Here is a 15,940-nt window from a genome sequence, read left to right as displayed (position 1 = left end):
AAAATAGATCTTTTAAAGTCTACTTTTTCCTCACAGTTAGCCAAAAAGCAGACTTATTACATCATTTTACGTTTATTTGTGAAAAAGAAAACCTGGTAGATTAGATATGAAAAAAGGGCAGAGCTTATGTGTGCATACTGTTTTTGGTTTTTTTTAAGAAAAAAATAAGTACACAAAATGTGCTTGATTTTGAAGATTACATCATTAAGATTAGTTTAGTTGGAAGATCCACTTCCTGCTACTCTTTTGCACACTCATACTGACGTAGGGGTTGAAAGAAGCCTGTCTCAATCAATAATTGCTGTAAAGATAAAAACCAAAGATCCTTCACTGTTCTGGACAGAACAAAAGTCACTGTGTAAATCATTATACTTGCTAAATAGTCCAATTATTGTAAAATAAGTTCTTGTGTCCAAGCTTGTGGCCGCCAATGACTCATAGCCATTACAGCTGCTGTATTTGCTTACAGAGGGGTTTTTTTTTTGTAAGCAATCAATCTCAATTTCCTCAATATCAGCTATAAAGTTGCTGACATAGGGCAAAGATATTTTTAGTCAATTCAAGACTAAAAAACATATGCATATTTACAGCACATGCACACAAATTGGTTCCTCTGAGGGAAAGTAAAGGAATTAGAGATGACCTCTAATTTCTAATTAGCTAGAATGATACTCATTTTTCAAAAAGTATAAACAAACATGATACATAGTATACATAAACAGTTTGTCTATGTACAGCATGTGAAAGTATGTATTTGTGCTAAACACAGCATATTTAATACACAATAGGCAGAACTCCAGAGAATCAGCTTTTAGGAACTCACCAAAGACCCTGATCAGCAGGCAGCAATTTTCACCTCTCCCTCTTTCCAACCCCAAATGCTACAACAGCTGTAGAGTATTGTGTGTTCCTAAATACCATCAGCAGTGTTCAGTTTTTGTAAATTCAATTTAAGCAAACTGCATAACACATAGAGCAAGTGTTCAGAAAACAGTGTTTTTTGTAACTTACTATATCTCTGAACACGACTGCGCGGAGTCTATTAATGTCCATATCCTGCAGAAGTCTGTCATGGTCTCGTATTGGAGAAATGCCACCAGTCACAATGTCCACTGGACTCTATTAAAAAAAAAAAAAAAAAAAAGCACTTGTGAAAAAAAGCACTTAGTTTCACATTCTGTTTTTAAAAGCATTCTACCAAGAATCATTAAGTGTGTAAAATCACCCACTGTTCATCATATTGTCATAACTAGAGCACAAAGATCAGATATGCATTTCATCTTTAGAGGGAAAAAAAATATCTGGCAAATTCTTGTGACAGATTTATTTCTCTGTGGAAGGTTAAATATGTAAGTGTTAAATTCACATCTTGGAAAAACTACTTCAGGACTTGCAGCATTCATTCCCTTCAGCTCTATTACAGTATCAGTAGTGCAGGTATAAATATAAAAAACTTACCCCTCTGGACAGAGTAGTAATTACTGACTTTTGTGTTGCTGAATGTGGCCTTATACTTGCCTTTGCTGCAGACTTTCCTGTTCCTACAAAGCCCTGTGCTGCTTTTTGGTTCTTCCCAACGTCTGCAATAGGCTTCATCTGTGCATGCTGCTGACACTCCAAGCAATTTCTTACTGCTACTGCACACACTTGAAGGGAAAAGAAATGCTAAGAATTACTCTGGGAAACAGTACTGTTTATGTCCCTTAGAGAAATGAATGATATCTGTTTATCACTTCAACTAAAAAGTTTAAGCACATCAGTAAAATGACATTTTGCTGCCGTAAATTTTAAACAGTCACAAAATAATTGTCAAAATTCCTTAATGATTTATAACTAATAATTAATATTAAATTATTAGAACACGTATGCTGTATCTCACGGATACTTCGAGGTGAGTTACCTCCCCTCATTGAAATTCTACCATGCATACAACCATGGGGCAGGGAGGGCGAAGACAGCTCAATTTCACAGATTAGCAAAGAATAAAGACAAGTGATACAGTAGTGAAACAAAGGACAACGTTTGCCTCGCGATGCTCTGTTACTCTTGGACTAAATGTTCTGAAGTTACACGATTTATTTTTGTAGCTTCACAATTGTACCTGTGTAATCTTCTAATATTATTTTCAAAGGAAAAAAGAACTACCCCACCTCTATACCTGCTTGCATCCCATAAATCTTGTTCTACCTGCACAAAGTTTTAATTGCCTAGAAAGGGAGAGGAAGGCTAGTTACTGTTGAGGCTCTGAGCTGCTCTGCCACTCATGCAAATTAAACTTTTCGTTACAAAAAGTCTTACAGCATGCAACTAGCATGAACACTCTCTTCCTGTATTATACTGAACCCAGTTAGGATCTTGGATGTTCTTACCTCCAGAACAGTCATTACTCTTTTGGGTAACGACCGTACTGAACCCAGTTAGGATCTTGGATGTTCTCACCTCCAGAACAGTCATTATTCTTTCAACCTTCCTTTCAACCCAGTTTGATGCAAACACACCATGATACTGGATACAACTACTGCCCCGATTTGAACCCTACTCTTTGGAAATTTGCATCTCTAGTTTTCACCATACCTTCATCTACTGACCTCAAGATATAAAATCTCTTTTCTACACATTGTAAAGATTTGTGTTTTTGCATATAGTACAAGATTCCTTTTTTCTTAAAGCTGCTATATTCTCAGCCTTGACTATTAGGGGAACTTTGGCAAAAGAAACATCTTCGTGGATAAAATGAAAACATGCAACCACAACAGTCAGGCTACCAAACTTAATAATTTACTTAAACTTTTCAAAGAGAAAAAGAATCCCATGTATATGCATTGCTGAATACAATAAAAGTAGAACAGTAAAAGATCCCAATGCTTCTTTGAATAAATTTAATCTTGATTTAACAAAAAAAAAAGACAGAAAAAAATAAACTAATGATTGCTAACTAGTAACAGCAAGCTCCTACGCTCATTAAGTGGTTTTATTTGCTTACCCAAACGAAGACATTGTCTCAGAATTCCTCCAGATGACATATTTTTCTCAGACTCAATTTCAGTGAAACCAAGAGAGCTTGCAAAAATTAGCACATCCACAAGGTTGATTAATCTCTGGAGAAACGTTAAAGATGCTTCTACTGAAAGTCCTTGAGTTGGCTCAATATTCTCCAGTTCATGCTGCACAGAGAAAAATTGAAAGCAACATTTACTTCTTCACAAAGGTGATATTCCTACAACTTAAATGAAAAAAATGTATGCTGGAAGTCCATTGTCAGTCATATTCCAAAGTAGTAATTAGTCATATTCTAGGAACAATCATTAGTATTGGGATTTAATCCCATTCCAGACCACTGTGGGACAATGAAGCTATGCAACTTCTTTTTTATGTTTTCAGGGAAGGAGACCAGGCACTCAATTCATCTCAGGGAAAGCATCGAGGTAGCAAAAGGAGGAAAGAGATGCTTGTGGAAATATCCCACATGCATTCCTGTCTCCCGAAAGGAGAGATATAATAGTTAATAGACTGCATAAAGAAAGGCATCCTACCACAAGAGGTAAATTTTCCAATAAAAATGAAGTTCCTTACAGTAGCAGACGTGGCAGCAGAAAGCAATGGCAATATACCACCGCAAGCCATGATCATGTTGTCCATCACTTGAGAGATGAGGTGAATTGTGTTGTGCACAAATATCACATTTTCACTGCTGTTCACAAAGTCCATCACAGTTTTTGTGGAATGGCTGTCCAAAAAAAACCCCAAAACAACAACAACATTCAGAACTCAGCTTTATTTTGGTGGTATTTTAGCACCTTTATGCTTTCATAAAAGTAAAACCTGACAGCAGTGGGGCAGCAAATGTCATATGACCATAAGGGTCAACTGACATACCTTAATCTGAATCTAAAACAACCTTTCTTTTATGTTCTTAAAGCTCTCCAGATCATAGCTTGCTATAAACATTAAGATTTGTGTTAATTGTCATTATTGTATAAAGGTACATTATAGGCTTGTCTATGCTACAGTAAAAGGCACTGTACAAGGCAATACAATAAAGAGTCCTGGAAGTGTGAACTAAATTTGAACCTGAATCTTTGGAAAAATAAAACAAATACTAAGGGCTTCTCAGAGAAATTATAAATCAACAAAACACAAAGTCTTGAATCCTGTTAAACATGGAAATAGAGTTTCAAAACAGGACCTAACCTAAAAATGTATTTTAGCTTTATCTGGTGATGTCCTGAGACTTTAATTTAATCACATCCTAAAAATTATAGTCCGACAAAAATTCACCTCTGTTCCAATTGTTTTAATCACTTAGATATTCTATTTCTTCATCCTTACATTCCTTTTTCTTGGGTCAGTACAGCTATATAGTTAAATTTGACATTCACCACTGCAAGCTAATAATAGACACCACTCTTATTTAAGTTATTAAGTCTTAAAACTAAAATGCAGAATTTTTTACTGAATTCATCTTGATGATTATATTCCAGATCCCTTTTGAATTTTTATTCATTCATTTTTAAATGCATAGAACATCTCTGTGTTCACAGAACCCTATCAAAGCAACATAGTGTGTGTAAATGCTGAACTGATAAATACTATTTGGGATAGATTTTTTTTTCTTTTTTAGGCCATATTAGATACTAATAAAAGATGCAGGCCCTTAACATACACAGGAACATGAAAACCATGGTCCAATAAAAATCAACAGCAAGACTGCCATGGATGTAAATGTAGCCAGGATTTCAGTCAAAATGTACGTGCAGGCCCTCAACCAATACATTTATGTCTGTAAAGAATCTTTAAAAAAAAATAGTCTGAAAATATGTGGATGTAGGTCACAAAGTAAGTAAGGCTACTACCAGATGTGCAAAATGTGAGGTCAAACAGCAACTCTGATCCAGTTTCAACAAAATCTCAAGTTAATTAAAATTGAAAAGCAAGTCTAGATGATTCCATATAAAGCATAGAAATTTACCTTCTCCACATCTGTATATCTGTTTCAATGGAAAAGAGTAAGTCTGTGAGCAAGCGCTGATGCATCAGTGACCACTTGAACTCAGGAATACGGAACACAGTTGACCTAGAGTCTCTTCTTTGCCCATCTGATGTAGCAGCTAGCTCTTGGCCTGAAGAATCTTGCTGTCTTAAAGTCTGAATACACAGTTTGCAGACACAAGGAACAATAAAAAAAACCAAACCACACATACTGGTAATTAGTTTCCATGGCATACACTGAAATGCTTTTAATAGTCTTGAGATTTTTAGATATTCAACAAGTTTACACTGTGTACACGGTTACAAATAAAGCTAAAACTATGACACAAATGCTATTTACTGGAGATACCAGCCCTACAAACTAGTCTAGAGCTGCACTACCACACCTGTCAGTCTAGGCATACACAAGCAGCAACCCAACCTTACCACGGGGGGAGTATATGTTGCTGTAGACAGTGGTTTTCCTCCTTTAAGGAAGAATGGTGCAGAATGAAGAGCATCCATTAGCAGGTATCTCTGCAGAAGGGAAGTACTCAGATATGTGACTATTCAACCAGGAAAAGCTGAGTTAGAAACTAAAGGCTGGAGGGGTGGAGCAGCGCAGCATACAACAGAAGCCCAGTTTTAAATCACACTTGCACAAAAAAAATAAAAGGTAGGCTGATGTGAGGGATTGACAATCCTATCAAATTTTAGTTTCAAACATATGTATATACCTCATACCTCCTGCAGAGTAACTAGTGTAACAAAAATATTTTCACAAGTTCCATCAGGAGATGAAAGAAACTTACTGCTTTTTTTTTTTTTCATAAGCAATGTTCACTTCTCAATAATTATAAGAGTTGTGATTGTTACAGACACCAGACTGAAAACAGGAAAAGGGTAGTTGTTTAAAGAAGCAGAAGACATTCTAGATAAAATCCTCTTAGAACATATAAATGCTTCTTTCAGTTCTTCAAATTTAAGAAGTACCACCACAGATAAAGCGTCCTTCTAGCCAAATAGCCTCAATCAGCACCCATAGGTGGGTGTACAAAGAATAAAATCTGAGACACTTCTCAGTACACAAATTAGTAAGAATTATGGCTATTTTAATGGAGGGGTAAAAGTATTTTTTAGATAACTCAAAATCCACACACATCAAATTCCTCAAACTGTGTATGAGCACATTTTTTCAAAGATCTCATAAAATACAAGAACTTCCATTTCTTTTTAAGCCAGACAGGTGAAGGACAGGTAGAATTTACCTCAGGTATGGATCTGGGGGGCAGAGGTGCTTCCAGACACGTGTTGGGTTTCAGTTCCAGTTTTTCTGTATCTGATGCAACACTAGAAACATCAAGCTTGGCAATCCTTTTGTCAGAAGCTCCAGCAGGGTCTGACACACGGGCGTTTGCGTTTTCTTCAGTTGTTTTGGTTTCACTAATAGGAACCTTTTCCTCCTCCAGATTCTTTTTCCCTTCTGAATGTAGCTGAGTCACTACTTCCTGAACTGCAGAACTCACTGTTTCTGGTAAAGACGTCGGTTCTTCTTTTTTCCCATCGACACCTTCAGTATCTTCAGATTTTAAAAGCACAGATTCAGGTTGCTCTTCTATTGCTTCTTCCTGCTTCGTCACTTCACTTTCATTAGAGCTACCTTTTTCCTTCGTTTCTGCAAACTCTTCTGAAGGCAAAGGCATATTACTTTCCTCCTTCAAATCAACAAAGTCATCTTCATCTTCCACCTCTACTGTCGATTTCTCCAGTCTTTCTGGACTTTCAGGTGTTTCTCCTTCCAAAGTAGTTTGCATAGCTAAAGAAGCTGCAGTTACAGCTACTGTTTCTTGCACGACCTCATCAGCTTTGCTCAGAGAATCTTCAATTGCTTCAGCTATTCCAGTACTAATTTCTGAAACACTTGGCTTTATTGCTTCTGGTTCTGAAGAAAATTCCACACTAGACACTGCTTTTAAATCCTGTGTGGTCTCACTGTCTTCCCCCTCTAACTCCTCCCTGTGATTACCTACTGAAGGAACTTGTTGGTCACCATGTGATGAGGTATCTGTCTCTCTTCTTTCAGTACTGCACGCCACACCATCGTCAATAACACAGGAAGGAGCAGCAGCAGCTTCTTTCAACTCCAAACATTGTTGCTTTCCCTTGATTTCAGCTTCTTTGCTAACTCCAGAGATTGTTCTAATTGGAGTTGAAGAACATATTCCACTCCCTTCACTTCCTTTCCCTTGGTACTCCCTGTACATTTGAGAAAGACTCTCTTTGTGCATTTCAAATGTTACCTAAAAAAAACAGAGTTGAAAGTACATCAAATAATATATATTATAGACTGTTCTCTCTGAAAAAAAATAATCCAAAATCATTGCTCAAATCACAAAGTTATACTACAGGTTTAATATTTTCTTAATGATAAAAAGCAATTTCACATTGGAGATCACTTCAACTGAGAGGATGTTTTTCTTAAGTATACCTGTTATTCCTGGCCAAAAGAAAGAAAAAAACCCCACAGAGTCAAAAAATCCTAGACTGATCCTAAGGATAGGAAATCTAATGTTTACTAGAAATACTCAAGAGTTTTGAAGACTACTTCTAGTAAAAGAAGTGAAAATGTTCAAAGGTTAATATTTGCATTATTTCCTAGGCTAATTACAGTCACCTGCAATTAGAGTGATCTGTGTTACATGCATTCATGTAATTGTACAGGATGCAGATAAAAATGCAACAACGTAACATCCAGAGAATTACTAAATTTGAGACAGCTGACAATCTTAGAATCATAGAATTGTCTAGGTTGGAGGGCACCTTTAAGATCATCTAGTCCAACCATCAACCTACCTCTGATAAAAAAAAAATCCAACCAAAAAACAAACAAAAAAACCCGCCCTAAACAAAAACAACAACCCATCACTAAACCATGTCTCTAAGCACTACATCAACCCGTCTTTTAAATACCTCCAGGGATGGTGCCTCAACCCCTTCCCTGGGCAGCCCATTCCAAGGCTTCAGAACCCTTTCCATGTAAAAATTGTTCCTGATGTCCGATCTGAACCTCCCCTGGTGCAACTTAAGGCCATTTCCTCTTGTCCTGTCGCCTGTGACTTGGGAGAAGAGACCGACCCCCCCCGGCTACACCCTCCTTTCAGGGAGTTGGAGAGAGCGAGGTCTCCCCTCAGCCTCCTCTTCTCCAGGCTGAACAACCCCAGCTCCCTCAGCCTCTCCTCATAAGACTTGTTCTCCAGACCCCTCACCAGCTTTGTCGCCCTTCTCTGGACCCGCTCCAGCACCTCAATGTCTTTTTTGTGGGAAGGGGCCCAAAACTGGACACAGCACTCGAGGTGGGGCCTCACCAGTGCCCAGGACAGAGGCACCATCACCTCCCAAGTCCTACTCCCCACACTGTTCCTGACACAGGCCAGGATGCTGGTGGCCTTCTTGGCCACCTGGGCACACTGCTGGCTCCTGTTCAGCCGGTGTCCACCAACACCCCCAGGGCCTTTTCTGCCAGGCAGCTCCAGCCACTCTGCCCCCAGCCTGGAGCGCTGCAGGGGGTTGGTGGGACCCAAGGGCAGGACCCGGCACTTGGCCTTGTTGAACCTCATCCCATTGGCCTCGGCCCATCCATCCAGCCTGTCCAGGTCCCTCTGCAAAGCCTCTCTACCCTCCAGCAGGTCGACAGTGCCACCCAACTTGGTGTCATCTGCAAACTCACTGAGGTGCACTCGATCCCCTTGTCCAGATCATTGATAAAGATGTTAAAGAGAACGGGTCCCAGTACTGAGCCCTGTGGGACACCGCTCGTGACCGGCCGCCAACTGGATTTAACTCCATTCACCACCACTCTCTGGGCCCGGCCTCCAGCCAGTTTTTAACCCAGCGGAGAGTCCTCCCATCCAAGCCATGGGCAGCCATTTTGTCTCCTGTGGGAGACTGTACCAAAGGCCTTGCTAAAGTCCAGGTAAACAACATCCACAGCCTTTCCCTCACCCACCAAGCGGGTCACTTTGTCACAGAAGGAGATCAGGTTTGCCAAGCAGCACCTGCCCCTCATGAACCCACCAGACTTTTCCTCCAGTGGATGTCATTCACCTGGTCTAGAATGCACATGAGAACAGGTACACAATCTGATTAGAGTGAAAAGACCTTACTATGGATGAACTGAAAGAATGTATTATTGTTTTTAAGCATATAAAAAAAATTCCAGAGAAAAGAATTCTTTATATACATATTGATAAAACTAATTTACCCAAATAAATAGCTGTGTGTTGAAAGAAAATCTCACTAGAATAACTGAAGTTTTTATTACATCATCATTCAATCTAGTTTATCCATTCCTTCTATTAAGGGTTTAGATTTATCTTCTGTAACAGAAGTGTGTCTTTATCTGTAAGCTTAGTTCTCAAAATTTTCCCAATATATAAGCTGCTCTGAGGGTTTGGGTTTTTTTAAACTATTTTCTTTATGATAAACAATTTCCATAGACAAAGCACAGCAGTACATTTTACTAAATATATAATGTACATTTTCTTATTCTCTTACATATTAAAGTCATTCATTTGTCCATGTACATGTTATTCAATGTGACGATTAGTCAGCAGTAATATTTTCTCCTAAGACAATACACGTAAGTCAAAAATAACTTGACGGGTTTAAAAAAAATACTAGAAATTATAGTTAACAAATCAGAAAGGAGCAAAGAAAGAGCAAAGGTAAAAAGCAATACTCTTGGCAGGTTCTGTTGTCAATATTAGCTTTTTAACACACTATTTTCAACCAAATATAAACTAAAGTTTATAGTAGGAGCAGTGTGCTATTCTAACACGTGACCTGAAGGATGCTATTTGTTTGAGTTGATTTAATTGAAACTTAAGTCTCTAGCAATAGAACTGGGGTAAATTCCTCCTCCTGTTTAAAAAAAAAAAAAAGTCTTCCTGTACTAGTTTTAAATTAATTATGTACAAACAAAAGAGTGGATTCTACTCTGGTTATGCACTGCTTCCAAAACTGCTGAACAAGTCTCAGGTCTAGCCTCAAAATCTGATTTCATTAGTTCCCTTAAACCAAAGCAAAGCAAAAGATAAAGATGAGAATGGTACTTTCTTTCCCCCCCCCTTTTTTTTTTTTGTGTAAAGGGGCAAATGAGGAAGACATGCATGTCAAATTCTATTACTGCTGCTGCCATCTCTCCCCAGTACAAATGGGGACAGGCACAATGACACTAAGGTGATCACAAGAGAGTGGCTAAAGGGACCTGTTATAAAACGTTATTTTCTTCAGTGCTCAAACTTGAATGCAAAGGAGAGCAGGACATGACTCACAGAACATGTTCAATAACAGCAACAATTCAATCTTAATGGAAGGAATCATCGAGATGTTTTGCAGGGTTGGCAGTTACTAAATCCACCTTGCAAAAAGAGCACGTTCACAGGGTTGCAAGTCTCATCAAGCAACCCTTGATGCTTACACTGGTCCTTACAAAACACAACAAGCTCTCACAGCAATATGAAGTGCTTTGATACATTACCAACCTGGTTCGAGTAAATTGCAAGCATCAAGGAATATAACTTTAAATGCATTCTAAAAGCATATAATCAGTTCCCTTACAGCTGCTTTCCCCTAGCACTTCAAGGAAACACCAAGGTTAAGGCCAGAAAGTAACATCAGATAATCTAATCCAGCCCTTGATTTTAACCCACTTTCCGACACATTCAGCTTAGTGTGACATGAGTTGGCTCACAGCATCCAGAAAGTTGTCCAGCCTTGGTTTTAGAAATCCAGAAATGAAACCTCCCCTGGATCATTTGTTCCAAATCTACCCTACCATCTTTTTTGTTTTTAGAAAAAAAAGTATCCTCTTCACTTTGAAAGTCTAGCTTCAATTTCTAGTCACTAATTATGTCTGTGTTTGAGTTGTTAAAAATACCTCAGGAAGGTATTTTTATTTCTTCCTCTACCTGAGGGAGAAATACCATGTTTTCAACATGTTTTTCTTTTTCTTTAACATATGATAACCATGTTTTTAAAAGACCAAAAGATGGAGAAATATCAGGCCCATCGAAAAAGAATGAGGTTTTATTCTGAAGGACTAGAATCCTTCCTGTGACCCCCTTCTGCCACCTTTCCAGCTCTTCAAGAAATCTTTAATAGTATGAACATCCGTATTTTCATGCATCATTCCAGTGTAAGTCTCATTAAACTCATATGCAGGAGTAAAAGCAAGCTACTTTCTGACTTCTCAATTTTGCCTCCATGAACACATTCTACTTTTGGAGAATGGGTCTACTCCCATTCTCCAAAACTAGGAACTACTTTTGGAGAATGTTGTCCCTCCAGCATTTACCAGGCCCACGAGGGCCAAGGACTGCAAACTTGAGGCTTCCCAAAGAGCTGGTATCCCTTCATTACACCATTCTAGTCACAGGAATCATTCCACCATATCTCCATGATCTTAACACGATTGTTATGTTCATGTCATACTTAATATTATGTTACTGAAAGCTCCAAATTTTCTGGCCCCTCATTAGCAACTTCACTGCCTCTTTAATAAACACGCCATAGCCAAGATTTCAGTTATTCTGAACAGATTAAGTTCTTATTTGCTTGCCAACAACAGGGTCCCCCTGCCCCCAACCTCCTTCCTTCACATCATAATTTCTCGTTTAATTTTAAAGACACTTAAAATTTCAGTGCTGAAAGAAAAGTTTTAGATGTAAGACTTGCTATTTTTTATAATACAAACAATCACGAAACCAAATTTCATCTAACAAATACCCACTGTTTCAGCAAAGCCCTCCTGTGTTTATTAGAAATATATACTTATCTTACTCATTCATTATTCAAAATCTTCCCATGCTACTTTCTGTCTTTTGTCTCTTAAGAGAGTTTCTTGTTGCACACTTTGTTTTTTCTTAAAAACCTACATGCGCTACCTGGAAGTCAGATAGGCACCATAGGTACTTGTATTAATTTTTAATGTTATATGTGAACCATGAATTACAAACTGAGCAGTTTTGTTTTTCCAACAAGACCACTGAAACTCACAAGTGTGAGTTCTACTGACTGTATAGATTAGAGATGCAACTAACTTTGCAACAAGTCGATCTTCGCCCAGCTATGGTCAACAGTTAAAAATACAACGTTTGGCACAGGGACACAATATCATTTCCCAATCAATCTCACCTGAAACAGGGAATAGACAATGGTTTGGAAGCCATTGCAGAGCAACACTCTGGAAACCAGACTGAGAATCTATGTTGATTTAAGAACAACGCAAGAAACTTCACGGAGAGACACACTGGTAAAGAAAATTAGACAATCTAGAACTACAGGAGAACATCACTCACAAAAACCCCCAAATCCACTTAGAAAGGATAGCAATTTCTACTTCCACTATAAACATCAGAAAGAATCCACGTCATGTAATGTATTAAATACTGTCCTTTAAAAAAACATTCCAATTAAAAAAGCAATGCACAAGATAATGCAGACTACCTAAAACAGTGTTTTTCAAACATGCATTTTGAGTTCGGGGCTTTCTTCTTTAAGCAAAAAAAAAAAACAGAACAAATTTAAGAAATACTGCTTTGTAAAATCCAGCTTTTCCATAAGCCTGTAGAAACAGTTCTGCTCACTATATTCATTTGTAATTTGGTTTGACAGGAAACCAAGAAATAGTTGTATTAAAATGGAGGCCCTAGACAATTCTTCCCCCGCACTTCTGTTGTACGCCATGGCACTCAAGAAGCACAGAAGTTTACAAAGCCAAACAATACACCCTACAAAGAAAACACCTGAGGTTAACAAAAGCAGTAGCAACGAAAACGCAAAATGAAGTAGAAATTCTGATCACTAAATACAAGTAGGCAGAGATAGCGTATAAAGGTATTAAAGATTAAACACAAGGATCTGCAAGCATGCAACAATTTACAAGACAACTGTTAGCTTGAAGAACCTTGAACGTACTTAAGTCATTTTTTATTTTCCTTAAGGCATTTGCAACTGTAAAGCTGATAATACAAAATTAATTACTAGAAATTGTTCTAAATTAGGGAGCTAAAAGGCCAATCATTAATCTTCACCATCATTTGATGGCTAATCCATAGCTGTTTGCAATGCTTGGAATGCATCTCTACGCACTACTAGTTAAAGACACTTGTGAGCTAATAACTGCAACATTTGCCTCTGCCATCAATTTTAACTTAATTTGACATCCAACATTTACTAATTGCCAAGGAGAAAAATTTGCATACAGCAATGAAAAAGGTTAAGATGATTGGCATTTGCATTAAAGAACACAGGGAAAATATTTTAACTATACATGAAGATTTTGTCCTTTTTTTCATTATCAGGTGGGCAATTTTGTAGAGTGGAAAGAGGAAGGGAATGTCTGCCAGCCAGGTCAGACAATTATATAGTACTGCTGTTCCCTTATAGAGTCTGCTCAGTGCAAACCAGCTCCTGTGCTGCTGACACCATCAATAAAACTCTTCATAATTCCAGAAAGTGTTACAACTTTTTAAATCTTAACAAGGACTTTATTGACCTGTTTTTCCACTTCTCCTCTAGCAACACCAACTGTTCAAACGTAGAAACTAATCTCCAAACAAAAACAGGTCTGTTTAGACAGGAGGCACCAATACCTGAAGATATCAAACCTAATTTTCAATTCAGTGGAGGGAAAGATACAAAGGTACTGTGTGCACCACACACTGACTTACAGTCTGTAACCCACTGACCTGAGGAACCTCTGCGCTATTTCTGAGTGCTTCACAGATGAGAGCTAAGAAAAGCAAATTAACATATATTATGCAGGACGTTACATATGAGAAGTTTCTAGAAGGAATCTAAGCTTCCACCAAAAAAAGCATTCACTGACACATAAGGGGGAGAAGGCGGAGAATTAAAACCACTGTACCAAGACGTTTTCACGTTCCTACATTTTCATCTAAGAGGCAAGAGTTTTGCCTTTTTTCTCCTCAACTTGAGTAAAAAAAAAAAATAAAATGCACGCATATAACATCTAGAATAAGAAAGCAAGCAGTACTCACTATCATTCATAAAAGCCTTTGCTTGTCTGAGAGATAGTTTTATGTATGCTGGCAGCGTTTTATTTTCAAATGAAGTCAAGGTACAGCTTGCTGTTACATCACCATTCAATAATAAACTGAAACAGCGTACCAGACGTGTATTTGCTCACTTTCACTAATGCAACTATTGCTTTTAATTCGTTTAATTGCCAGATATGAGCACATTATCCTCTCGAGGTAGGTATTTCCTCTCTCTCTCAATCCCTGTCACCATTCCTACAGTTCAGCAGACTGTCAAATTCTGCCTTGTCACACAATATGCAGCTGTAGGTCTGGTGCACTTCTCTCTTTGGCCAGCCTTTTCCAACGTCTCCATGTGTTGCTGGCAGCCCTGTGGCAGAGACTCCACATCCATCCTTTCCAGAACTGCCCAGAGGCTCAATTCAGTCCCCACAGCCACAACCCAAACATGGGGAGCAGCAAGAACAGAGGAGGTTTGCCTCAATCTCTACAGCAACAGCAAAGGAGGCCACTAACAACTTTGAGGCTGCAAGACACAGGCTCCATCTTCCAATGATTTTTATTACCGAGCTACACAGATGAGAATCCATTCTCTTTTCAGGGCATCTTTGCTTAGGAAGACTCAGTTCTTTCTGCTGCAAATGCACTTCTTCTTTTTGAGACCTCTGGCACTTGGCAACCAGTAACAAATCTCTAGTAGGCTCTGCCTTTGAGGCTTCCTCTACCCAGCTGATCCTGTTCTTTCCTGCTTCACAAATTCTCACTTTACTTCGCTCACTCTACTCCTATCCCCCATCTCACACTTTTGGTTTTTTTCCAGTTTGAATTAGTAAAATGTTAGCATCCTGCAGCTTTATTCATGACATTCCACTCACTCAAACTGAGTGACTAGGGAGATGGAGGAGCTCCCCATCAGCCATACATGCTGCATGCATAAGAGCCCACCACAGTGGTACAAGATCCCTCCCCCTCCTGACTATTCCACCTTCTGAATAATGAAAATACTTTCTTCTTCTCAGAGGAGCTGGTTAGGAAAAGCCTTCCCACACACCTACTACAAAAGGAGCTGTAAGGAGGAAACACCTAGAAAAAGATTGCATTATAACCACACATCTTGGAGAGTCCACAGCTTTAAAGGAGGTTGCATGTTCTAGTCTCCAAGTTCCTTCTGCTCTCCGTAAGTCAGATGACCCCCTGAGAATCACTTCTACCTAGGATAAGCAATCATTTTTTATCAATAACTATTTATACCATGACACCTGTATTTATATATTTAAGCATTTCAAGCGTATTGAGGACAAACCCGCCCTCAATAACTCAATAACCAAGAAGGCCACCAGCATCCTGGCCTGTGTCAGGAGCAGCGTGGGGAGTAGGGCCCGAGAGGTGATTGTCCCCCTGTACTGGGCACTGGTGAGGCCTCACCTTGAGTACTGTGTCCAGTTTTGGGCCCCCTACCATAAAAAAGACATTGAGGTGCTGGAGCGGGTCCAGAGAAGGGCGACAAAGATGGTGAGGGGTCTGGAGCACAAGTCTTATGAGGAGAGGCTGAGGGAGCTGGGGTTATTCAGCCTGGAGAAGAGGAGGCTGAGGGGAGACCTTATTGCTCTCTCCAACTCCCTGAAAGGAGGGTGTAGAGAGGTGGGGGTCGGTCTCTTCTCTCAAGTCACAGGCGACAGGACAAGAGGAAATGGCCTCAAGTTGCCCCAGGGGAGGTTCAGGCTGGATATTAGGAAAAATTTTTTCACTGAAAGGGTTCTCAGGCATTGGAATGGGCTGCCCAGGGAGGTGGTTGAGGCCCCATCCCTGGAGGTGTTCAAAAGACGGGTTGATGTAGTGCTGGGAGGTCTGGTTTAGTGATGATGCTCCTTGTTTGTTGTGTGGGTGTCTATTTTTGTCAGTGAGGTTGA

The 15,940-nt window shown here is 39.1% G+C and overlaps 1 protein-coding gene across 1 annotated transcript in view; it reads right to left on the bottom strand.

Annotated features, from left to right (window-relative positions):
- Positions 1–15,940, bottom strand: part of LRBA (LPS-responsive vesicle trafficking, beach and anchor containing) — a 464,550-nt gene that overhangs the window by 365,823 nt on the left and 82,787 nt on the right. Inside the window, exons 22-27 of the mRNA XM_014950036.1 lie at positions 6,237–7,268; positions 4,970–5,145; positions 3,574–3,727; positions 2,984–3,164; positions 1,519–1,646; positions 1,012–1,119 (exon numbers count right to left, since the gene is read on the bottom strand). Of these exons, the coding sequence (XP_014805522.1) occupies positions 1,012–1,119; positions 1,519–1,646; positions 2,984–3,164; positions 3,574–3,727; positions 4,970–5,145; positions 6,237–7,268 (1,779 nt within the window). The remainder of the gene's footprint in view (positions 1–1,011; positions 1,120–1,518; positions 1,647–2,983; positions 3,165–3,573; positions 3,728–4,969; positions 5,146–6,236; positions 7,269–15,940) is intronic.

Source organism: Calidris pugnax, unplaced genomic scaffold, assembly GCF_001431845.1.
Source record: "Calidris pugnax isolate Ruff unplaced genomic scaffold, ASM143184v1 scaffold42, whole genome shotgun sequence".
Lineage (NCBI taxonomy): Eukaryota > Metazoa > Chordata > Aves > Charadriiformes > Scolopacidae > Calidris > Calidris pugnax.
This window is presented reverse-complemented; position numbering and strand designations above follow the sequence as displayed.